This window comes from Hippichthys cyanospilos, chromosome 8 (genome assembly GCF_059441005.1).
Source record: "Hippichthys cyanospilos isolate Australia breed blue-spotted pipefish chromosome 8, RoL_Hcya_1.0, whole genome shotgun sequence".
Classification (NCBI taxonomy): domain Eukaryota; kingdom Metazoa; phylum Chordata; class Actinopteri; order Syngnathiformes; family Syngnathidae; genus Hippichthys; species Hippichthys cyanospilos.
Genome location: NC_142376.1, coordinates 18,323,692 through 18,348,058, shown reverse-complemented (window position 1 = coordinate 18,348,058; position 24,367 = coordinate 18,323,692). Strand labels below are relative to the sequence as shown.

The following is a 24,367-nucleotide window of genomic DNA, read 5'->3' as shown; positions in this document are numbered from 1 at the left end:
GAGTGGACAAAATGGCTGAAAACGTCGAAGAGACTCTCTGTAAGATGTTGATGACAACTGAGTTTAGTTTGCAATTGGACGAATCCACTCTTCCGGGAAATCAATCACTACTTCTTGCATATGTACGCTTCATCAAGGATGGATCTTTGTGTCACGAATTATTGTTTGCACGTCTCCTGGAAACAGATACCAAAGGAGAATCACTGTACCGAGCTGTGGAGGACTATTTCCAGGGAAAAAGCATTCCACTTATAAACATCATCTCATGTGCTACAGATGGCGCCCCGTCCATGGTTGGTCGCCACCGTGGATTTCTAAGTTATTTGAAGAAAGCTGTTCCGGAAGTCCTCACAGTTCACTGTGTGATCCATCGACAACACTTAGTGGCAAAGAATTTGAGTGAGAAGCTAAATAAATCCTTATCTATTGTGATTACTGCAGTCAACAAAATCAAAGCAAATGCTCTCAATTCTCGACTGTTCCATCAGCTGTGTATTGAAAATGACGAAGATTTTCAATGCCTGCTTCTCCATACAAGAATGGAAATGTCGACCTTGATTTAGAGTCTAAATCAAGGTCGACATTTCCATTCTTGGTGTTTGCTTTTGTGGCTCGATGACCCTAGGTTTACCCCAATTGGACGTCGAAATGGCCTACAAACTTCTGTGATTGAATGTTAAGACTCATGAAAGATATGTAAAAATACATCTTTGGGATTGAGCTAAAATAAAATATATGTATATATATATATATATATATATATATATATATATATATATATATATATATATATATATATATATATATATACACACACACACTGTATATATATGCTGTCATATGACAGCACAGCATTAACACTAGAGACTTATGAATTCCTCCTTTACCCTACCCAATAAATAAATAAATAAAAACCTGGGGTTGGATTTCCGGACCACCCACTGCATGATACTGATTTATTATTAGAACCTACCAGCAGGCCTTCTGCGACCCGCAGGCCGCAGGTTTTTTATAAACCAAGACTACTGTTCCCACAATGCAACGGAGGTGTGCCTGAGCAGGAGGCGGCCTCATTTCATTTTTCATTATACATTGTTAGCTAGCATAAGAGCAAAAGTCAATTTTCAAATACTCATCAAAAACACAAACATCAAAAACTGTGGGAAATGCCCCTTCTGGCAATACATGCCCAGTAAACCAGGTAAATATGACATAAAAACCTGCGCAGCTTGTGACACAAAAACGAGCTACTGTATGCAATGCATGGAATCTCCAGATTTACACAGGCAAATCTGCAAGAGGGGTTGGTGAGTAAAAAACAAGGAAACCACGCGGTTCATGATATGACCAGAGGATTGCAGGGTCACATCACTTTTTTTTTTTTTTTTTACCAGCTGTGACCTTGGACAAGAACCACGGTGGGTGCAGTTAAAAAAAAACAAAAAAAACACAGTAACCACAGAGCTGCCCCCTGAAATGTGCAGGTAAAAGACATGGCTCCACTTTCTTCCATATAGTTGTGAAGGGCCTAATACCCTGATATATGCTGATTGTCTTGATGGTTGTTTATTCGACCTTGTATATTTACATTTTGTATTGTTACTAGGTCTGATAAAACTGTTTACTTTGGAAAGAAATAAGACTTGTTTTGTCTTTTTCATTGAAATAAATATGAAAAGGTAAATATTGACTAGAAATACTGCAGACGTTACTAAAATAAATCATACTAAAATTAACAACCCCCCCCCAAAAAAAGTAAGAGATTTGTTTTGTTACACCTCACTAATAAGCCAGGTAAGGATGGAAACAGAAATTAACACAGGAGGAAGGAGCATGTTAAGGGGCTTTTTATGTGAAGGAGGTTTGTCTTTTCTGACTGTTGAAAATTAAAAATGACTGACAAAGCCATAAGAAAATATTGCTTACCTGTTTTGATCCAATTACATAGTAAAATATTTGTTCAATTAGTTCAGTGGACTAACATTCATTTCCTTGGCTTGCAGTTATTTTTTTTATTTGCCTCCCCAGTCCATTTGACTTTGACACCCCGGGTCTACACTCATCTAGACTATAATTCTTTTGGGATTGGCTGCAGGAAAATAGCTTTAAGGTGGGTGCAAAAAGAAGGCGTAAGAGAATGTGTAGTCACGCGTTTAAGTCCACATTATGCAGAGCCGTGCCTCAAACTGCACTCTGTACCAAGCCTGTTTTAATGGAGTGTTGGAATCATTTTTCGTTTCTGGAAGTGGAAGGTAGTTTTGAAAGTTTTTACATCAACTACAACCTTTAAAAAAAAAAAAAAAAAAAAGGGACATGTTCATAACCACAATTACCAAAGCCAACTTTCAAATGCAGTAGCCAAGTGTCAATCAAAAACGAGACAGAGATCTCATGAATTTGTCAATTAAAATGGGTTTTTCATAAAAGTTAAACAAAACTTGTGTTTTCACAATAAGAATACAGTGCAAATTTTTTGAATTTAAAATTGACACCAACTAGATTTAGGCAGTGGTTCTGTTGTATAAATGCAGCACGCCTTACTGCAGTACGTACAGCATATACTCCTGCCTTCTGGTTTGGTTTGGACATTTACGTGCCACATTTATGGTCAGTGGTTTTCTCTTTTGAATTTCCAATGTCAATAAAATAGGGTATCTAAACATTACAAACACCTTTTACACATAAAAAAAAGAAAATATACTGTCTAGCTTATATCATTGCTTACACGCTTTAACAAAAAGTCTATTGCATCATCCTGTTTAAGGCAAAGCTTCAAAAATAAAATGTTTGTAAGGCACCAATATGTCCCATATCTTGGACTCATTGAGTTTTTGGCTGGTCGCTCAAAGGCTTCTGGTTGGGTTTTGCTGTGCTATTAGGGATCCAACTCCAGTCTTGATCCTAAAGAAAGTACAAAGAGATACATTTGTTGGTACGAAATCTTGTTTTGAGAGTAATATTTGGAAGCTTTTACTTATAAATGGCACGTGGATCAATTTGTTCTGGACCGCACTTGCTGCACAAGAAATAATAATTATTTTCATTTTATGTATTATCTGATTGTGAAATATATTTTATTTGGAGAAACCATTTGTTAGTTGTTGGGTTTTTTTTGGGTCACTTGCGTGCCAAAATCTCACGCACAGTGAGAGACGTCTTTGGAAAATTTCTTTGGGAAGGGGAATATGTCCAGTGAAGAGACAGGAGAAGAGTCTACTTTAATCACTACTACTACTTATCATGGCAAGGAATTTGAGCGCTTCTTTCCAGCCAAAAAGGACCCAAAAACTAGCAAAGATTGATCCGCGACCTATTGTATTTATTTACAATGTGCGACGTGGGATTTTCCTGTTTTCCCGGGGTCAAGTGTTGACTGGACCGTGATGATAAAAAGGACACTTGGAGTTTACTGAACTTGAATGAGAATCACAGAGGAAACACATACTATGTGGCAGAAATGTACAAAATCCATTATTCATCAATTTTCATCATGTTATGCATTGCAGTCTTTCGAAGGAAGGGCATACATTAAAAAATAGCATTGGAGAACAAAACATTGGAGAAGTTGCAGTGAAGACAATTTGTCTGTGGGCTTCTTGTATTTGTACATTTCCAATCATTATGACCAGACATCAACACTGTATATCATACCGTCATACTTTGCTCCATCTCATGGCTGGCATCCTGCAGCAAAGACGTGAGCTTACTTAGATACCGCCAGTTGTCATCCAATAATTGCGAAACACTTTCACTTGCAAGGGAAAAAAAAAGTTAGTTTAAAAATGTCCTTGTTTTATTGTAAAGAACACAAAACAAAATACAGTGGACCCCCGGGTTTCAGCGCCCCTGGTTTACGTTTTTTTCATGTTGCGATGTGGAATAGTGAGTTTTTTCATCCATTCTTTAAGGTAGTTTCCTCGCTTTGCAACAAAAACAACTGTCATGATCCTAGGGGGTTTACTGTATTTGTGTTGTTTTGTCTCCATCTGTAGGCGTTTTTAGGTAATTGCACTTATTTTCTGTTGCCACCAATGCCTCAATGCAAATGTCACTACAATGCTGGTCTGCTATTGGTCGGCGTTTCCTCACGGAGATGCTGGTCTGCTATTGGTCAGCGCACAGGGTCACAAAGATGGCTGCCTAAAGACTTGATCTCAGGTGAGAATGCTTTCAATATCGTATTTATTATGCATTTAACTGCTTAATTCAAACTTGAATGGGTTAGCCATGGGTCCCAAGATTGCTAGTGATGTTAAAGAGAGAAGTAAGAAGATGATTTATATGGAAACAAAGATGGAGATAATCAAGAAATACGAAGCTAGCCTAGCTTAGGCTACCCTTACTAGGGAATATGGGCATAACACGCGCCACTCAAAGGTAAATAAATCCTTTCTTTATGTTTTTATTTATGATGTTTTCTGATTGTATACATGTATATTACATATACGTAGCACGTACACGTAGCACTTACTATACTATTTTGGTACCAATTTTTAATATGTATGTACAACTTTGATGTTTTTACCTAGGGTTCTAAACGCATTAGCTATTTATTATAGGTTTGGATTGCCCGCCATACGGTGAATTCGCCTTACGAGCCCAACCGCGGAACGGATTCATCTCAAAACACTGGGGCCGACTGTATACACAAGAGTTGTGGTTTCCAGATTGTATAGTACGTACAAATACTGGTAATCATTTAGAATTTATAATACAAACATATTACCTATCACTGGATGGTTGAACACAAATCTGTGTGCCGTTCTGAGCCTTAAGACAAACACATCAGTTTTCACTGACAAGATTACTGGTTTTTAGTTCATTCTTCAAACCCCTACATATAGAGGGTATTAGAATTTTTTTTATACTCCTTACTAAATACTATTACTCACACAGGCAATCTTCAGAAGGTACCAGAACTCTTTCTGCCGCTTCGTTTGCATCTGCATTACGGCTGCCTCTGCCGTCTTGATGTTTTCAACTGCCTTCTCCAGCTTAGGGAACAAATCAACGATGCGTTGCTTACACACCAGAATTGTACTGCAGAGTGACACACATGAATGAGAAGTCGTTTATGCTGAGATTTTCCCGGTTGGTCCTGAATATATTACCTTAGGTGAGTATACAAGTCTTTCAGCACTCGGTCTTGGTTCTGGACCATTTGCAATATGGCCTTCACCATTCCCGAGCTGTCACTGTAACCATGCGGTGGGTCGGGGCCTGCGAACAAATAAAAATACTTTAACTTTTTTTAAATGTGGTTATGGGCGCAAAATAGTCATTCACATTTCTAAAACGATTACAGAGAAGTGAACCACTCACTCCGTCTCCTAGCATACATTTCTATACATCATAAAAGTGAAGATATGCACTAACTTTTGCATTTAGCTTTGAGTTGCTTGTAGAGTTCAATAGCTTTTCCCTCACTGTGGAAAGTCACATGAAATTGAGTTACATAATGTGCATTACAGCAGTGTTTTTTTGTTATTACAAATATACTGACAGCTGTTCCATTAAGTCTCCTTGTCTTCTCAAAAATGGACTCCGCTGCAATTCCACAATTTCAGAATGAAGCGCAACTATCTCTTCATCCAGATATCCCACATCAGCAATCTTTAGCAGAAAATATTTGTAATGTGTGAATTCCTCAAATGGAATTAGTTTGGCTGTTATTAAAACTTCATACTTATCTTCCTACCTTTGTGAAGCCATCAACCTTTGCTTCATTTTCATGCCAAGTCCTTAGCATCTTCTCTGAAGCTTTGTATACATAAAGCAGATAATTTGCTTTGTTAATATATTGAAAAAGGGTGAACATGAAAAGACTAAATGCTCTCGTTCAGATAAATCATTAAACAAAAATAATTGTAACCTACAAAGCAACAGATTATTTTCCATCTTTTAAGAGGGGATGTAAATATAAACAACCCAAAAATTCTTGTTGCACAACTGTGCACAACCTTATTTAAAAGAGATGTTGCCCAAATGAATTACATGATAACAAATAAGAGAGACTTACAGATGCCTGTGTGTCTCTGTTTGGTGTATTGCTCCAAATCATGCTGAATGCTGGTTTTGAAGAAAGCCAGCTTGGCTTGCAGCTGCTGTGACTGGGAGAAGAGCAAGTTCTTGTAGCGTGTTAAGTTGGTGTTGTAACGCAGCAGACTCAGCCTACGCACAATCAAACAAAGACAAGGAATGCTTTTGAGGTGCAGCTCCCAGCTTGCCCTTTCTTATGCTAAATGTAATAAAGCACATACAGTGAAATCATGTGACAGTTTGACTTGCGAACAAATTACTGTTGTTCCTATTGTTATTTTCTTTAGGGAATGTTTACATGATATGGGTTCGTCCTTTCAATTATGTTTTTGTTGCTCCAACTGCTTAACGGCTTTTCTGAAAAACCACTCAGATCGCAATTCCCTAAATGTACTCACATGGCAGCTCTTTGTCCCTGGTACAGGCGGGTGTAGTCCTCTTTTAGTCCACAAATATAGCTGACTGCTTCTCCCCACACCTTCCTCAATGCAGCTAGCGGGAGCTGTGTCTTTGTCTCTCTGACTATGGAAACAAACAATTGTTCCCAATTCTTTTTAAATGACATACTTTTTGATGCCAGCAAAGTCCTACGAGACCACGTCCAACAAGTGTAACAATTTAATTTGCAGTCTTTACCCGAACGCTGTTCATTAATCGTTAACCAATCCGATCACAAAGTGGGGTAATATGTCCATTCAACTCACTTGTTTATTTAATGCATATATATATATATATATATATATATATATATATATATATATATATATATATATATATATATATATATATATATATATATATTTTTTTTTTAAACAAAACTGTTTTGACAATCTTGCCATGCCCAAACTGACAAAGATGCACAGGTTAAAAAAAAAAAAAAAACTCCTAGAAGGCATTCAAGAACTGACCATATATAAAGTAAAAATTCAGTCAAGTAACTCAAAAACAACTAGATAGAAATAATGTATACAAAAACTTACTGTTAATGAAATTACTATATTGGGATGATAGTATGACTTTACAGCACCCAGTAAATACTACAAATAAAGAACTGATGCTCTCGCAAAGATTCTTCTAAAATGAACTAGTGCAAATAAAAGATGTAATATTGCCCCTCAAAACAGTCATACAACATTTATTTTGCAGGACCGATCATTGATGTAGTTGATTGCTCCACAAATTATGATACAGTATTACAACAAATCAGAGAGTTCACAGAAAATTCCAAATATCGTCTAATCACAATCAAGCCGATCAGATAGGTGTAAAGTTTATTAACTTTAATCGGAGAAAGAGGCAAGGGGAAGCTTTGGATCCTTCTGCATTTTAAATAGAAAATGCTTACCTATAAAGTTGACACTATCAGGCAGTGGTCTGGCAGTGAGGGGTCCTGAGTACTTGGTTAAACTCTTATCAAAAAGGAAGACAATGAAGCTGTCCCAGCCTCTCTGGTGGAATAGAGCAAACATTAATGTACACACTGCAGACATATCTCAAAGATAATATCACCAGTTAAGACGGAGTGGCTGAAAGAAGATATTTGATGTGAAATTGACTCCTGCATTCAGTCGGTGTCACATACCAAACCATCGGGCAGACAGTGAGCAGGAGGTCTGCGTGGATCAAGGGAGATTCCCGTCTCTAACAGGAGTTCCTGATTCAAAGGTGAGATGTGTGTCAGTGTGTGCATCTCGAGACGAAGCTGCAAGGCGTGTAAGCTCTCTTCAGGTTCCAGGATCAAAGAGTGAAGTTGGGCTGAAGTCATGTCTAACACGTGGATCACCTGAGCACCAAATCGGGGAATTCATGTCTTCAAAAAGGCAAATTTATCAAAGACATTTTGTGTTACACATAGACTGTGCAGGTGTACATTAAGGTACTGAGTGTATTGACTGTGCAAGATTTGCTGCATGACTAAAAACATTAATGTGGGTCATAAATCAAATTCTGTTGTTATTATTGACCTTCATGTTGAGAATATTCTGGAGAGCTCTGTAACAGTTTGCCTTATTTGTAACAGGATCCAACCCTCCGCCACGCGCTGCTGGGTCCCATAATAACAACATCTGCAGCAACTTCTCCACTGGCGCCAACAACGGCCTGAAAAACATACATGTAAAAAATGTTAAATCAGCATTAAAATTAGATACACGATTCTTATTGTAATAAGCGTCACTGTTGTTTCTACCTGCTGAGGTTGTTGGGATATGGAAGATGTGATGAAAATCGAACTTCTCCATTCATGTCTTCTACTGCCATGATGTCATTGACACCTTTATTCTTAACTTGGCTTGTCCTATCAAAAAGGCACACCTATTAAGCATACACCAAATATTGTAAATCCATCCATTTATTTTCTAGAGCCACTAGGTGTTATTGGAGGGTAACATTGAAAACAGGCAGAATAGTGTGGAACGGACTTGGACACCCCTGGTCTTGAATCCATTTGACCATCTTTTAATACAGCAGAGGAGGAAAAGAGTTTAGTTTTTACAGGCAAATTTAATTTTAGGAGGCCACAGCATTTTAGTTTTGTTCTACAAACTACTGACAACATAACCTACAGAATCCGAAGAAAATATTGTCATTTATTTGTTTGTCATTTATTTGTAGATTAAAAATAATGCCTTTAAAATAACATGTTCTATGAAGCCCCAAACATCTAACCATGATATTCCATAATGTTTTCATGGGATTTGAATTAGCTAGCAAAATCCACCTGCTTTTGTTCATTTTAGAATCCAACCATTGTGTCACTTGCGGTCAAATGAAAATGACAATACAGTTGCTCAGAGCTCCGGTAAAGACCAATCACGCATCAACTTGCAAAATTCACATGACCAAACTAAAAAAAAAAAAAAAAAAAACAGGTAAACCATGACAACAAGAATAAAAAATGTGTTTTTAAAGTATTAAATGTAGACGGAAAATAGTGGTCATCAAATTAATCACAGAACAATTATTAAATGTTAATTAAATGCTATTAAATGTTAAAATTGTATTGCTCACAATGGTAAAATAAATAGTGTATCAATTGAATTTTGTTCAGAGCAGCATGTTTATTCATATATGGCAAATGTAATTATAAAATTAAACTCACCACTGTACGGGCTGCATATGATGTAGAAAAGGGCGAAAGCCACACGCGCATTCAAAGATCACTGTTCCAAAACTCCAATAGTCCACAGTCACCGTGTATGGTTTACTCTCAAACAGTTCTGGAGCCTAAAACACATCATATAAACACTTCATGAATGTTTTTAAATTACAAAACATTTTACACTGTATCGTAGACGTGCACTTACAAGATACTGGAGAGTTCCAACAAATGACGTACAGACACTGCCTTGGTCCAGATCTTTTGCGTAACCAAGATCTATAATTTTATGGACAAGCTGAATGAAAATAAAGGTGGGGAAGTTCAAGGGAAAACTTTATCATACAATACTTACATTACATATGGTGCTTTTGTATACGTACATGCAAGATAGCAGTTTACCTTGCCACTGATCTCTTGTAGAACTATATTCTCTGGCTTTAGGTCTCTGTGTATAATCTTGTTTTCATGAAGGTACTCAATACCGCATCCTGTGAAAAAGTTAAAATGCATTAAACTGAGTTATCACTTTGGAGATTTTACAGGAAAAAAAATCTTACCTATGTCACGGAGCAGGGCGAGTACTTCACTCTCCTTCAACCCACAACAATTTTCAGGTTTACTGAGCACCTAAGCAGGTTTTAAGGAAAATTTATTTCTAACAATTAAATTATTAGTCTTAAAAAAAAAAAAAACCACACACAGTTTGCTATTACTTTGCGTAGATCTCCTCCGGAGCAGTACTCCATAGCTAGCAGCGGTAGGTCATTCAAAGCAATCAAGCTCAATTCTTTTGGAACTTCACTGGCCTGAACAACATTCATGTGGTTCAATCTGAAATTGATAAATACTATAGTAAAAATCAAGGTTTTCCATTCTGTATCAACTTTGACTATCCATATTCACTTCTTCATAATCTGGATCTCTCTGCCCCAGCGTTCCTTGTTCTTGGAGCTCAGTTCGAGGCGGCAGATTTTCACAGCTAGCTTATCTCCGGACTTCTGCTCAACACATAAAAACACTGTGTGACCGCTGGATGGCAGTGTTGCTCACGTTGGGTAAGAAAGCCATACATACTACACATACATTACATACTTGTAATTCTAAATAAGGAATCAAAGTCAATCTTTCATATGATACCACCCATGTTTACATAGACATAACACAATATTCCATTGGTCTTAAAAGATGAGTGAAAATGCTCAAAATCGGCTGGCATTTAGGGGTTGCATTTTCTGATAACCCTTTGCACTGAGAGTTAAAAGGGGAAAAATGATGCAATTTGACCTCCGTAAAACTGCTAGGGGAAAAATGATGCAATTTGATCTCCGTAATCTGCTATTAGGAAGTGTTGGGGACAAGCAAAGTTAAAAAAAATACAGTATGACATGTAATTGGTAATACGGTGAAAATATTTTATATTTTCAAGACTAATATACTAATATGAGAAGAAAAGTATGCACAAAGTACAGTATTTAGGATTTTATTTAATTATTTACTTTTTCCAAACAAAAGATGCAACACAATGAGAATGAAAGCATTCATAATTATTTGCCATCTCCAGCAGCATTTCAGATCAGGGAAGCTATAGTGCTCATTTATATTCTCTTGTGCAGTGACCTTGCGAACGAGACCACATACGTGATTCTGGTACAGGTAGACGTGCCCAAAGCCTCCCATCCCGAGTCTCTCCTTCATTTCCCAGGGTCCACACAGCTGGTTCTGTTTGATGGAAGCCCGCTCCATTGTCAACTCCTGAAGACATAAGTACACTGTAGTTAGATGTCCTTTATACTTTGACCATTTGATATGTTTGAATGCAGTTATATGCGTGAAAATACATGTTTGTATCCTTCATGAGACAAATCAAGTACATTAGCAAGCTACAGTATTTGTTTCCTCAATGCAGTACTTTTCTACCGCTAATATCGTTGTGCATTATTTCCTACATTCACTAATATCTTGGGATTTGTACGTGTTGTGGGTGACAAATTTGATTATCAGATAAACTACAGGTGACATCATTCACATGTACAGTACTTTGCTACACACAGCCAAGACTTAACCTTATGAGACAACGGATACTACAGAATTGACTGAAAGAAGTCAAGCAAACTTGCTCTGCGGAAAGAGTACTACTCGGTGTATTTCCTCTTACCTATTTAGGACGTCCGTTTTGCTATGTCATGGCAAATTCGTCCCAACAGTTTAGCCACAAGTTATTACCTAGCCAAGTTAGCTAACTAATAAAAACGGTCCATTTTTGATCCCTGTTAACGACCAAGTCTCATTGCAAAAGCTTCCTCGGTTCGTCACTCATGTCACAAAAAAATTTCGTGGTCTATATATGTTCTCGTTGAGGGAAAAGGATCCAAAACGGAGTTCCAGAAAAAGTGAAAGTAACATTAACGCTTAGGAACATTTGCGCATGCGTGAAAAGATTGCCTAAAAAGGAAGAAAAATTGACGGGGAGGGGGCGGGGGGAGGGAGGGGTTGTATTTGTGTGCTCGTTTTTTTTTTTTTGAGGCATTGAACGTATTGCAGCCAACTTATTTTTATTAGTGTGACCATCCCTTCTCCACCACGAAAGTTTCATTCAGGATTGTTAGGCTTTACATTTGGTCTGTAGATGGCGTCATATACTCAGATTTAGTTTTGCTGTTAGTTTTGGTTTGGCTAAACTAAGACACAATTGGAGACTTTCTCTTATTTTAAAGAAGACCAAAACTTCCATCCATTCATCCATCTATCCAGTCTTTATGTCATCCCGTGGTACGCTTGACTCACCCTATTCTTATCTTGCTGAAATAATCAGTTTGGGAGGGTTTTGTGCACTTTCTAAGACAAAACAAAATAATCAAACAAAAAAACGGATATACGTACTACAATAATGCCAAAGCCCTACCTAGAAGAGTCGTGGCGGGTGAATTGTACCAAAGTTATCGATAGATAGATAGATAGATAGATAGATAGATAGATAGATAGATAGATAGATAGATAGATAGATAGATAGATAGATAGATAGATAGATAGATAGATAGATAGATAGATAGATAGATAGATAGATAGATACATACATACATACATACATACACACACGCACGCACGCACGCACGCACACACATACATGCATACATATAAACATACATACATGCATATATACATCACATTGAGAATGTGATTCAGGAAAAACAATTGTTGATGACAGCAATTTAAAAAGTCAATAACAATAACTCCCGCATAGACTTTGACAATGACAGCGCCATTACACCACCTAGTGCCATTCATGTGCACGTACACTTCACATACCAAAAGCAAAGTCTTTGGATCATACGCTCCCCCAAGGCATCGATCGCATCACGCCCCCACTATCTGAGAAGAACTGGATTACATTATTCAACTTGCACAACAAAAAGGGACCATGAAATGCATTATGCAAGTGAGATGTCTCCACTGGAATACAACAACAAAAAACCTTGTGTGTGTGTGTGTGTGTGTGTGTGTGTGTGTGTGTGTGTGTGTGTGTGTGTGTGTGTGTGTGTGTGTGTGTGTGTGTGTGACCGTTTTGGTGAACCCCACAAGTTCAGGCCTCTTTTTGTGTTCAAGACTTGCTTTTAGAGTCTAGGTGAGAAATATGTTTTGTTGAGGTTAGAGTAAGGGTAAGGGTTAGGCAATCTTTTGTGATAGTTAATGTTAAGGGCTAGGAAGTGCCTTATGTCAAAAGGGATGTCCCTACTATGATAGAAAACCCCCCTTGTGTGTGTATATTTATTATCATGTCAAATCTTACATTGAAAGGAAAATGCACAATAGTGAGTGCATATAGCCTTGAGAAGAATGACTGGGATGGCACAACCGAAAACAATAACAATAAGTAATGTTTTGATTCATCTTCCTGTTACATTGTTTCTTGTTTCCTGGCTTGGCCATGATTTGACTTAAAGCATAAACAGTAGTCATCCCTAAGATGAGGAAATCGGAAATGTGACTAATGAAGTCGTGTATGAGGTAGTGTATCGGAAGGGGATTTCAAAAACAAAATCCCCTTTCAAGTAGTGCATATTTATGCCACAGCAATACTCATGTACAAAGTTGATTAGATTCTTGATTTTTTTTTTTCATTCTTTAAATGTGAGTTACAATATTACAGCAGCGTAAGCTTTATCTTGCTCTATTCTTTTAAAAACTGTGGGGTGTTTTTGCAAGAACACAACCAATTTTGGGGAGCAAGCCAATGACAAATAATTAAATCAAAAGCTGTGTGTATGCAATAATCGATATCTATCCTATACAATTCAAACAAGTAATTCTTGTTGTGCACCTTTAAATTAAGCATTCCTTGTTTGAGGTATAGGTTATCAGCATTCATTTTGCACTACAACACTTTACGTTTGAACTGTACTTACTACAGAATACACTTTTCTGTAATTGCATTCAAAGCCGCATTGTGTAGAATTAATTTTGCACTTTACTGGTGTTACTTGAATGCAGCACGTGCAATACGGTGTCTCAGAGAGACCATACTTTGGAAGCATACGTCAAGCGAGCGAGTAAGCAGAGCAAATACAAATACAATTCGCCATTGGTTTCAGTGCACAATTGTATTGAATCTACAAAACTTGGGCAAATATGTTAACACTGGAAAATCTGACACATCCAGACTTATCTAAATGGAAAGACAACACATTCAGGCAACAACATGGCACATGCAGCAGGCCGTACGCAATATAAGGAAAGCGCAGGTGTTTTTTTGGCCAGTCTTGCTGTATTGTAACGTCTTTGCTGTCATTTTCTTTTGTGCTTGGCGAGTGAACTCAAATGCATAGAATAACCAGTCATCCTTACTCCCAAACCGATTGCTATGGACTGTTGTGAAACTTGTGCTGCGTGGAGCAGACCCCCCCCCTTCCATCTCCTTCTTTTATATGTGATTGCATACAAACCAAAAACTCACTCGGTTGTACACGATACACAAAATGACATCCAAAACATGATTTGAATTACGTTGGCGAAAGTATTCCCCCTTTTCTTTCCGTGTTAAAAGAAACATAGCAGGCTCCATCTGAGCCACGCTTCCCATGTAATATAAATAGCAATTTCTAGACCTATGATTATATATGTTAAAACATGTTGATCTGATAGAACACGGTGGTGTTTTATTAAAAAATTGGGTATACAATAAATTGACCTTTGTTGGTGTGCTCATCTACACAACAGCGTGGGTGACTGTTTTATTACCAATTTTGGTAATAAATCTATTCAACAGTGCTGATGTCACACCTTATGACCAATTCTTTGGTAAAGAGAAGTCTGATGGTCAGCTGTTTCGTGAGAGGTTTTGTGGGCTTGTCATGAAACTCCTCCTCCCATCTTCTGCGTTTATAAATAGGAGGGATGCAGGGAACAATGAGCACTACTTAAACACACAGCAAGAAAAAAGAAACAAACACGGCTTCAGAAAAAGAATCTTCATCAGAATCATCCAAATCTGTAGCACTACATTGCAACAAAAAGGTATGCATTTCTTGTTATATTTATTTAAAAAGTAATTTTCATTCCGAGCTTAAATCTCTAGTATTTTTTGTTATGAGAATGTGAAGGGAAAGTGCAGTTCTGACCATGCAATCACATCTTTTTATTACTATCACGTTGATACTGTGTTCTGTTGAGCAAAAATATTTTGATATTGCAACCTCTCCCGGTACTGCAATAAATGAATTGAGACGACTGTGTATATTGTAGATTATTATTGTAGATTTTTTATCACTTTGTCTTCACCGTCTTTCATAATAATCACATGTCCTGTCATATAATCTCTCTTTAAGGGCATTCAGTATTAAGATGTTCTATTCCTTTTTTTCTAGTTTGTCTGCAGACCAAAATATCACAAAAGCAGAAGTGAAGATGAACTTCTTAGTCATCCTGTGTGTCATGGCAGTTGTCAGTATTGAAGTTGTAAGTACAATTAAAATGTACAATTTCATTCAATTCTCCGAGCCACATTGTTTTTAAAAAGTACTTTTGTCAATCATCCTTTTATTTCAGGCATTTTCAAAGAAGTGGCACAAGTGGTCACCAAGCCATACACACTCGTATCAAGGTGAGCTCACTGTTCTTAACTTGTGTGTGCGTGTGTATGTTTTGATTTTATTTGTGGATTTAAGAGTAGTTTTTCATTGTTTTTGAAGAAGGTGCTGCAGAAGAATGTTTGTCAGGGGATGGTAGCAGTTACAGAGGAATTATTTCCAAAACAACAAATGGGCGCCGGTGTCTCAACTGGAGCTGGTTCCAAAACCCATGGGGGGCCTCATCTGGAATCGGGAATCATAGATATTGCAGGTGAGCACAAGTTCACCTTGCTGAATAAATAACGATATCAGGTCTCAGTTGTTACACTATCAAGACGCAGTGAAACTATAAAGTTTGAACACAATGCCTTTAAAGCAAATTCATAATTCTACATATGATAGGCCCCATCATCAAGCCTTTATGTCCTGTAAATGGTTAAGGTTTTCAATTTCACTTTCTATTTTTTTTTTAGTTCTTTTTTTGATTTTTGAATGACCTGACTTACTGTCCTGACATTTTTTTTTTTTATTATTATGTAGTGTTTTGTACTGCTATTACAATTTTTCTTTGGGTGGTGTTTTCGGATACGCTAAAACAGATCATCACTACTTCTATTAATTTCAATCGGAAGAAGTTCCGACTGGAGTCACGGAACGAATGAAGCTCATACTTGAAGACGTCACTGTCATGTTTAACTCCTAGGAATCCTGACCAGAGCCTGAGGCCATGGTGCCGGGTCAAAAAAGGGAAGAGATTTGTGAGGCAGTTCTGTGATGTTCCCAAATGTAAGAAATTGAACGAGTAGAACTTGTTAGTTTGATTTGCACTTTCTAAGAATGTGATATTGCCCTCCAGGTTCCACAACAGAAAAGCTTCCGATTGCTGTGGATACAGGTAACGTTGTCCCACTATCTTGTTGTCGCTACATCAACTGATGATGTTTTGATGATTCCCTTACTTACCTTCCTTGTAGAACGGACATGTGGCGAGACGCCCGTGCGGAAAATGCACAAAATTGTTGGTGGCTCCTTTGTAACTGCGCGGTCGCAGCCGTGGATGGCTGCCATTTTTCGTCAGCGTAACAGATTTCTTTGTGGTGGCTCACTCATTGCGCCTTGCTGGGTCCTCACGGCGGCGCATTGCTTCTCTGACAGGTGCGGCTAAACACATACTGCCTGTTATTATTTCCTTCATTGTCATTTTCAATTGATAAACTGTTGATGTGTTGGTGTGTTGGGTTCAGCGAAGAAATCAACCTCCAGCATATGTCTGTGTTCCTGGGGAAGAGCGCCATCAATGAAACAGATGACGTTAATGAGCAGAAATTCACTGTGGAAAAAATTATCCTCCACCAAGGTTACAATACGACCAATCACAACAATGACATAGGTGTGTGACAGCAAGGCTTTGTGTACAAAACTATCTCTATGTACCCTATATAGATCCCTAAGTGGTTTTGTTTGCTTTCAGCTCTCTTGAAGCTCAAAAGCAGTGATGGACGATGTGCTGCACGATCCGAATCTGTTCGCACTGTTTGTCTTCCTCCACCTCACACTCAACTTCCCGATGGCTTTCAGTGCATCATTGTAGGATTTGGCAAAGAGAGAACCAGTAGGTACACTATAATGAGAAAAAGCACACAAACACTGTAAACAAAAGTAATGGGAAAACCTAGTATTTTCTTCCTACAGCTATGTTACAGCAAAGTATGAAGTTTATACAGTACCCCTTATGTAGTATTTATGAAGTCATTGTACAGCTTTTATCTGTGGAAAAAGAGGCATGACCCAAAAATTTAGGTGACACAATTGACATATGGAGGAAGGACCTTATGAATCAGTGGTTGTCAGTCTTTTTTAATGATGTGCTTGTGGAATATTTATTTTAGCAAAGTAATCCATGAGCAATTGCGGATACCTGGTATCGATATCGGGTTTTTGTTTGGCCTTTTGTTTCAAGGTATCGTCGCTCGCAGTGGCCAAAACTCGTAGTATTCCCTTCTTTTTTGTGGTTAATAAGGACCGGAAAACCCTCATAATCAGTGAATCCCGCGAAGTAGGATTTGTGTTCACGAGTTGGGCTATATCCACCTTTGATGGCCAATGCATTGTGCATTTTCAAAAAAAATATGTAAAACCGTCAAAACGAACATTGTTGGATCTATTCTTCACCAAACGTCTGTTATCAGAAATTGACAAAGGTAAAAATGAACTCCAACAGGTGAAAATAAGTTATAATAATTAAAACAAATAAAAAAAAAAGACATTGCGTAAAAACATCATTTGGTGTATAGTATTTTAATGCTTTTTAAAGAGTTAGGAGTGTGGTGTTTGGAGACCTTGGAGCGGATTAGACCTTTACTTGTCAAAAGCAGTTCTATTTAAGAAATTGAGTAGTCTTAAAAGCAAATGCTTTAATTGACCATACAAGCCTTTCTTAAAAATGATCTGTCAATTGTTTTGGGGAAATTTAATATATCAAAAGTAGCAGCGGCATTGTACTTGAGATCAGCATTTGTGTAAACTTATCATACTTGTATTAGTCTAAAAAAGTGGCATCCCACATCGCTACCCCTAAAGGGCGGTAAAACATTTTTGGATGAAAAAAAACAAAAAGTTTTGTGTCACATGTGCCTTGATTTATTAAACATTGGATCTGTATTTGTAGTGGTCTCTCTTGGTATATTTTAGTCAGCATATCTAGAAGATGTAAAATGGAACAGCATCTGTTTTTTAATGGTTTGTCAGTTGGAAAATTTGTGTCCTTAATGACACTGCACATCTGCATGAAACTCAAGAAAAATCCTAACATCTTGCAAAAGACTCACTATAGCTCATTTTAAGTTATTTCATGTTCTAATTTATTTGATCTTAATTTAAAAAGAAAAATGTATTGTTCTTGCCATGTCATTAAAAAAACATTACATAGGTTTTACTCTTGCTTGTAAAAGCCATTAAAATCTTATGTACCTCCCGAAGTGCCATCAAATACCCTCATTTGAGAACTGCTGCTCTAGATAACGAGGTAGCAATTCTAACAAGATTCTAACAGAAGTGTTGTCTGCAGGGGCATTGCGATACTCTCAGTACCTGAAGGAGGCCCGAGTGAATCTTCTCTCCCAGGCTCAATGCAAAAGAAATCCCATGTACGCAAATCTGCTCACTGACAACATGTTCTGTGCTGCAGCGCCAGACTGGAGCATGGACGCATGCAAGGTAAGTGAATCCATCCATGCAAATAAGCTAAGCATTGCATCCTTAACTTGGCCGTGTGAACAAAAGCAACTAGAGCAGTGCTTCTCTCTTTTGCAAAGCCTCCTCTAGGAAAGAACCCCCCCCCCCCCCCCCCCCCGCCCCTCCCACACACACACACACACACACACACACACACACACACACACACACACACACACACACTCACACACTTGTCGCTCTGACTATAAATAATATTATCGATAAGAATTGAAAATGTATACCTAAAACGGTATCCTTTAGAAAAAAGGAATACAAATCAATTTTCAACAAATGTTAACTACTTTTTAAAGCATTTATAGAGTTTACAGTTGAGTTTAAAACAGAAAAAAATGAACAAGTGAATCAAAGTCTGAAATTAAAAGAAAAAAAAAAGTACCAATCCTTATTGTATTCCAATTACAACGTTAATCACAATTGGTCTACTTTCAAGTTGATATTTCCCTACTGCAAAGACAATGTGGTTATTCAAAACTCAATCTTTCAGCAATGTAACACCTCAACTGAAAGTTGATCTTCTCAATGAATATTTTAACAATAGAAACTGCCATCTATTGATAAAGAGAAGTAAACCACTGCTCAAATAAAAGAGCTAAACTAATATCCATTTGAAGATGCGAAGAGGAAACAGTAAACTATTTGTTAGTAGGCTTTTCAGTACATTTACGTCTGACATTAGCCATTACTCTTTCAGTCACATACTAGCAGCCGGTTGGTAAAATCAATATGTGCATGCAATTTGATTTACTTAGATGGATCATATTTTTTATTACAGTAAATTCGGTTCCTGTTCTATTCTGCTGTGACACATGTCCGTGCTATCACTGGTACAATTTTGTCATGAGGACACACACAAAGGCAAAACACAATTGTGGAATCGATCCTTTGTGAACTGCAATCTGATGAAAATTGCTGAAGCCCCATATGTTCGTTTTCATTCATACTTTTGAAGACATTTAGTTCAAATTCAGAATACGTATTTGGGACTTTTGATTTTGTATTTGCGACAATACTGTCATTGCTGGTAGTCCGCCTCTAGAGGGCACAGTAGTCGTGTGTGAGAAGAGAAGATGTTGATCACAAGGAGATCTATCCAGCGGTAGAACGCATGCATGCACGAGCCCAGCGTCTTCATCTCGTCTACCTCATGTGAAAAAGTATGACAACCTACCACCTGTTTCTATGATAATTGCACTCATCACGGTAATCGGTGAGCTTAAAATGGATAATTATTTATGAAAGTGTAATAATTGGTACGGGTCTTGTTTTGAAAAATATATGGATGGACATGACTTCTGATATTGTGCCTGAGGCACTGACGTTTTTCTTCTCCTCCCAGGGTGATTCTGGTGGTCCACTTGTGTGTGAAGCCTCTGGTCGGCTGTTTCAATTTGGTATTGTGAGCTGGGGCATTGGCTGTGCTCAGGAGAACAATCCAGGGGTTTACACTCAGATCACCAAATACAACAGATGGATTGCAGAGAAAACAAAACTACTGCAGTATACTGAAGGTGTCATGTATCCTCTGAAATGAAGTGGGTGATAGTGAGTCCCTTGTGATAAAATTAATTTCTGAAAGGAACAAAGAGCAGCACACGCGAAAGCTCCGTGTATAGGCTGGTATGTGTGTTTCGATGTTTGCACTGCGCACAGAGCTGCACCTGATGGACATTTTTTTAGTGTGCATCCGAGGTGTCCAAACTATGGCCGGAGGCCATTTGCGGTCCAACATCCACATTCTGGTGATGCACGGCATGTACTAAAATTACGTTTTGACATGGCCTTATTTGCCTCAGCACCTTTACCCGAAAGCCTTGATGTAGTAGTTTTTTTAAGATAACTACATTTTATATAAACTGTGAGAATGTGATTGATTCTTTTTTTTCAGTGTTTAATTATTAAGTAAAAAATAACAAAACAAAACAAAACAGCAAGTAACATGATGGTTCTATTTTTCTCTATACCACCCTGAGAAAAAAAAATCTTTACATGCTTTACATGTACAGAGATAACCCTTCAAGGAATCAACCATTATTTTTCTAAAGGAATGTTTATATTTTATTTATTGTATTGAATGGACAATGGCTATACTGTATATATTTTTCACTATTTTATTTCTTTTTTTTACCCGTGTAAAAGATATGTTTGATACAATCTAATGTATTGCAAGCATTTTCTGTTAAGCATGTTCTAGAAACAGGTTCTCCCTTGATATTTCTAATGGATTGAAATGTAAATACTTTACTATAGCTATTTTCATACTGTGCAAAAAGAATGTGTTAAGTAAAACAAAGCTCAATCCAAAATTCATAAAAACAGTTCTGTACCATACAGTGGAGCAAAATTCACCCAGAGCACTGGATGGCGGTACTATGGAAAAGTATCCAGAAAGTCATTTGAGAAGGTTAAAGTACTTGAACTTTGTTAGTTCTCAAAATACTTTTACAGAAATGTAAGCAATGTGCCTACTAATGTGTTGATGCATGCAAATAAAAACCATACTTATTAATTATTTCACTTGGTTTTATAAAGTAAGGTACATGTGACATGCACAAGAGCATAGAATCCATCCATCTTGATCTCTTATCCTCACAATGGTCACAGTCATGTTTGGGCCTAATCCAGCTGTCTTTGGGCAGTTGGTGGGGTGCACTGAGCTGATTGCCAGCCAATCGCAGGGCACACAAAGACTAACCAATTGTTCACACTCACAAATACACCTAAGGACAATTTAGAGCAGAGGTACCTAAACATTTTTCCCCTGAGATTTACGGGGGAGGGTGTTGGCGAAAGGTAGGTTTGGGGGTAATGACCAATGATAACCCAATAACTAGTGGTGGGTATTGTGGCTTGAAAGCATATTACGAAATGCTCCCATACAGCAAAAGTGTATTGCGATATGTATTGCGATATGCTGGGCAATGTTTGTATTAGGAAAAAGAAATCCATATACAAAGAACAAGAATGTAAAGAACAACAAATGAAAAAACAGAGGGCGGCTCGGCGGAAGATACGTTAGCACGTCCGCCATACAGAGACCTGAGTTCAAATCCAGCTGGCTCCGGCCTTTGTGTGGAGTTTGCATGCTCTTCCAGAGCCTGCGCCGGTTCTTTCCGGGTACTGCAGCTTCCTCAAACAACCCCCCACAAAAAATGACTGGCAAATGTGTATTAAACACTCTAACTTGTCCTTAGCTGTGAATGTGTGTGTGAATGGTTGTCCTGCAATTGACTGGCAACCAGTCCAGGGTGTCCCCTATCTACTGCCCGAAGACCGCAGGGCTAGGTACCAACAAGCCTGTGATCCTCGTGAGGAAGAGTGGCAGGATGGATGGATCAATGAAAAACAGAAAACATTTTAATAGAATAGAGAAATTCTATTTATTTTATTCTTTTACAGAAGCAGCACATCATTGGCATCTATGAACACATATGAAACACTTTTTTAAATCAGCAACATGCCCAGTTTTTTCATATCTTAAACATGACCTTGACTGCATAGAATTTGAGAGTTAAAAAAAAGAAAGAAAAAAAATATAGACCGGAGAATTTTGTTTGATTTGTGCGTCAGCTCCTAGGATTTTTGCTGACTTGCTGTCAAATTTCTTCATTAAATTGTTTGAAAACAAGTCTGTTTATGGATAGTGGACTGCTGCCAGTACCTCTTGTCTTAATTTCCATATTATGGACTGGCTTGCTGACCCTATTTCAGGCGCGCTTGCTGTGGCTGGAAGGTGAAGTCACACGTGCGTTTGTCAAATTGGTCTTTCAATCACCTTAACAACATACAATTTTTTTTTTGCAATAAAAACACATGGCATCTTTATCCACGATTCTGTTGTTAGTCTTTTTCTTTTTAAGGCTGAAATGTTTCAGATTAAACGGTTGCGCCTGTTTGGGCATGATGGAGAGCAGAGGTGGACCCAAAGGCAGTGAAGCGGGACGCAAGGTGAACAAAAAAAAAATGATGCTTAGTAAAAAAAAAAAAATTAAAAAAGAAGGACCAAAAATCAGGGTAGCATACAGTAAGAAAGCAGAAAGGGGCAGGCTTGAAGGGGGAAAGCACAGAACCGAGATAAACAGAGACAAAAGGGCTCAACTTTAGCATCGTCAGGCAACTCGGGCGTGGATTTGGACTAAGAGCAAAGATGTGTGACAGAGACAATGACCCTACAACTAACTGAATGCAAATTCTGACTTAAATAGACTAGAGAGTCGACAAGGAAAAGCAAAACAGCTAGAGAGGAACAAAAGACCGAGGAAGATGATTGTACGACACACGGAGGGCAGGTACACAGACAGTTGGAAACAAATTATGCAAACGAGGACAGACGAGAGGGAAACCTAATGGGAACAATGAACTAAACACACATGAACTAAAAAGAAACCCATAACTTGAAAATACCAAATTCCCCCCAAACAGAAAAACCAACCCAAATCCACAACAGAAACATGACAGCACCCTCTAATTCTTTTCCCGATCACCATCCAGTTTTTTCAGCACTTCCTCGGCGTGTGACCGGTCAACCGCTGTCAATGCATTGAGCGCACGATTAAGAGTGTTCAATATACACACCGACCATGCATATTTTCAGAATGTGGGAGAAAACAGGAGTACCAGGCGAGAACCCACGAGACATGGGGAACTCGCAACCTCTGTGCTGTGAAACGGACATGGTAGTCACTCTTCCACTGGGCTTCTCAAGAACTGTATGCAATTAATATGCTGAAATATGAATCAAGCTCTGCAAACATACATTTCCTCCTTAACATGATAAAGGATTATTTTTATGTGTATTATAGGCATGGTCTTCTTTTTTAACTTCAAAACCTCTCCAAGCATCTTCAGTTTATAAAAATAATATCAAGCCAAAATAGTTTACAACAGCCCTGCTGGGGCCAATCACAACTTATGCTTGCCCTCCTACACACACCTCAACAACTCACACAACTCTGTTTACTTTAATTCTGTGTCTCAACCCATACATGGCTTTGGGATGCAGGAAGGGTATGAGTCTCACTCCCCTGAAAGGACATTTCTAAAGAGAAGGTTAGGATAGATCAGGGTCAAAGATTGTTTGTTTCGCAGCTGAAAGCTTTCAGGTTAGATCCCCCTCTTCCCACCCAAGTTACTCCTGATGCTGCATCATTACAGTGGAGATGAGACGGCTACTTCCCTTACATGGAAATGTACAGGCGGTGCAGAAATTGAAATAGGACATTTTTCTTCAGTTACAAAAAAGTACACACAATAAATGAGTTAAAAACATTTAAAAATAGAAAATAACCAGAATGTCAAGATACACAGGACATACAGTACATAAAGCTATATGACATTTAGAGTGTGAAGCAACGGTATTACAACTGGTGATGCAAAAGCTCACTATAGTGGTACAGCATGAGAAAAAAAGTCACTGCCAAAGTGCAGCTTGTATTTAAGTTGTATTTTACATACAGCATTTACTGTATTTTTGGAACTTTTTGTCTTTTCAGGTATTTCTTTTTAATATTTTATACTGTATGCAACACAGTTGAAGTAAATCCTTATTTAGGCAGTATTTTTAGGGCTGCAGCTAATGATTATTTTGCAAACAGATCCACTTGTTGATTATTTTATCCATCCCTTTATTACTCGATTGACAGTGCAGAATATGCGCTAATGTGATTTTTTTTTAAATCAATCTACTCGATTGGTTGGTAAAATGTTACAAAATTGTCTAAAATAATGGTTCTTGTCTTTGTGAGGACAACTCCTTAAGAAAATGGATGGATGTTTATGTGCAGTGATGTTTACGTTTACGATAAAATTAAATATACTTTTTGGAATGAAACCTCAGTCTTGCATTTGATGACTACATGGTTCCAATAGGCTACTAACTTGGTAACGAAGCTGTAACCTTAAGAGTTAAAGG

General features: G+C 37.9%; 2 protein-coding genes across 3 annotated transcripts; one reads left to right on the top strand and one right to left on the bottom strand.

Annotated features, from left to right (window-relative positions):
- Nucleotides 1-1,832: 1,832 nt before the first annotated feature.
- LOC148420394 (inhibitor of nuclear factor kappa-B kinase subunit alpha-like) lies at nt 1,833-11,552 on the bottom strand. 2 transcript variants are annotated; one of them, XM_088420835.1, is made up of 22 exons: nt 11,295-11,552; nt 10,778-10,891; nt 10,043-10,137; nt 9,853-9,970; nt 9,697-9,766; nt 9,539-9,627; nt 9,345-9,434; nt 9,140-9,264; nt 8,228-8,335; nt 8,004-8,139; nt 7,622-7,822; nt 7,385-7,487; nt 6,438-6,561; nt 6,020-6,171; nt 5,699-5,760; nt 5,504-5,613; nt 5,377-5,426; nt 5,112-5,220; nt 4,893-5,040; nt 4,727-4,770; nt 3,652-3,751; nt 1,833-2,901 (listed from the first exon to the last, which is right to left on the bottom strand). In XM_088420835.1, exons 2-22 carry the CDS (start codon nt 10,880-10,882, stop codon nt 2,821-2,823), a joined length of 2,220 nt encoding a protein of 739 aa, XP_088276961.1. In that variant the 5' UTR covers nt 10,883-10,891; nt 11,295-11,552; the 3' UTR covers nt 1,833-2,820. The 2 variants fall into 2 exon arrangements, 1 of the variants encoding a protein (XP_088276961.1); XR_015866329.1 differs by lacking the exon at nt 1,833-2,901 and having other exon boundaries at nt 4,893-4,994.
- LOC148420393 (urokinase-type plasminogen activator-like) lies at nt 10,851-22,208 on the top strand. The gene is made up of 12 exons (XM_088420837.1): nt 10,851-10,903; nt 14,526-14,650; nt 15,001-15,091; nt 15,182-15,236; nt 15,325-15,475; nt 15,908-15,990; nt 16,061-16,099; nt 16,179-16,359; nt 16,449-16,594; nt 16,676-16,816; nt 18,272-18,420; nt 19,796-22,208. The coding sequence occupies exons 3-12, from the start codon at nt 15,041-15,043 to the stop codon at nt 19,988-19,990; spliced, it is 1,191 nt and encodes a 396-aa protein (XP_088276963.1). The 5' UTR covers nt 10,851-10,903; nt 14,526-14,650; nt 15,001-15,040; the 3' UTR covers nt 19,991-22,208.
- The last annotated feature ends 2,159 nt before the right edge of the window (nt 22,209-24,367 follow it).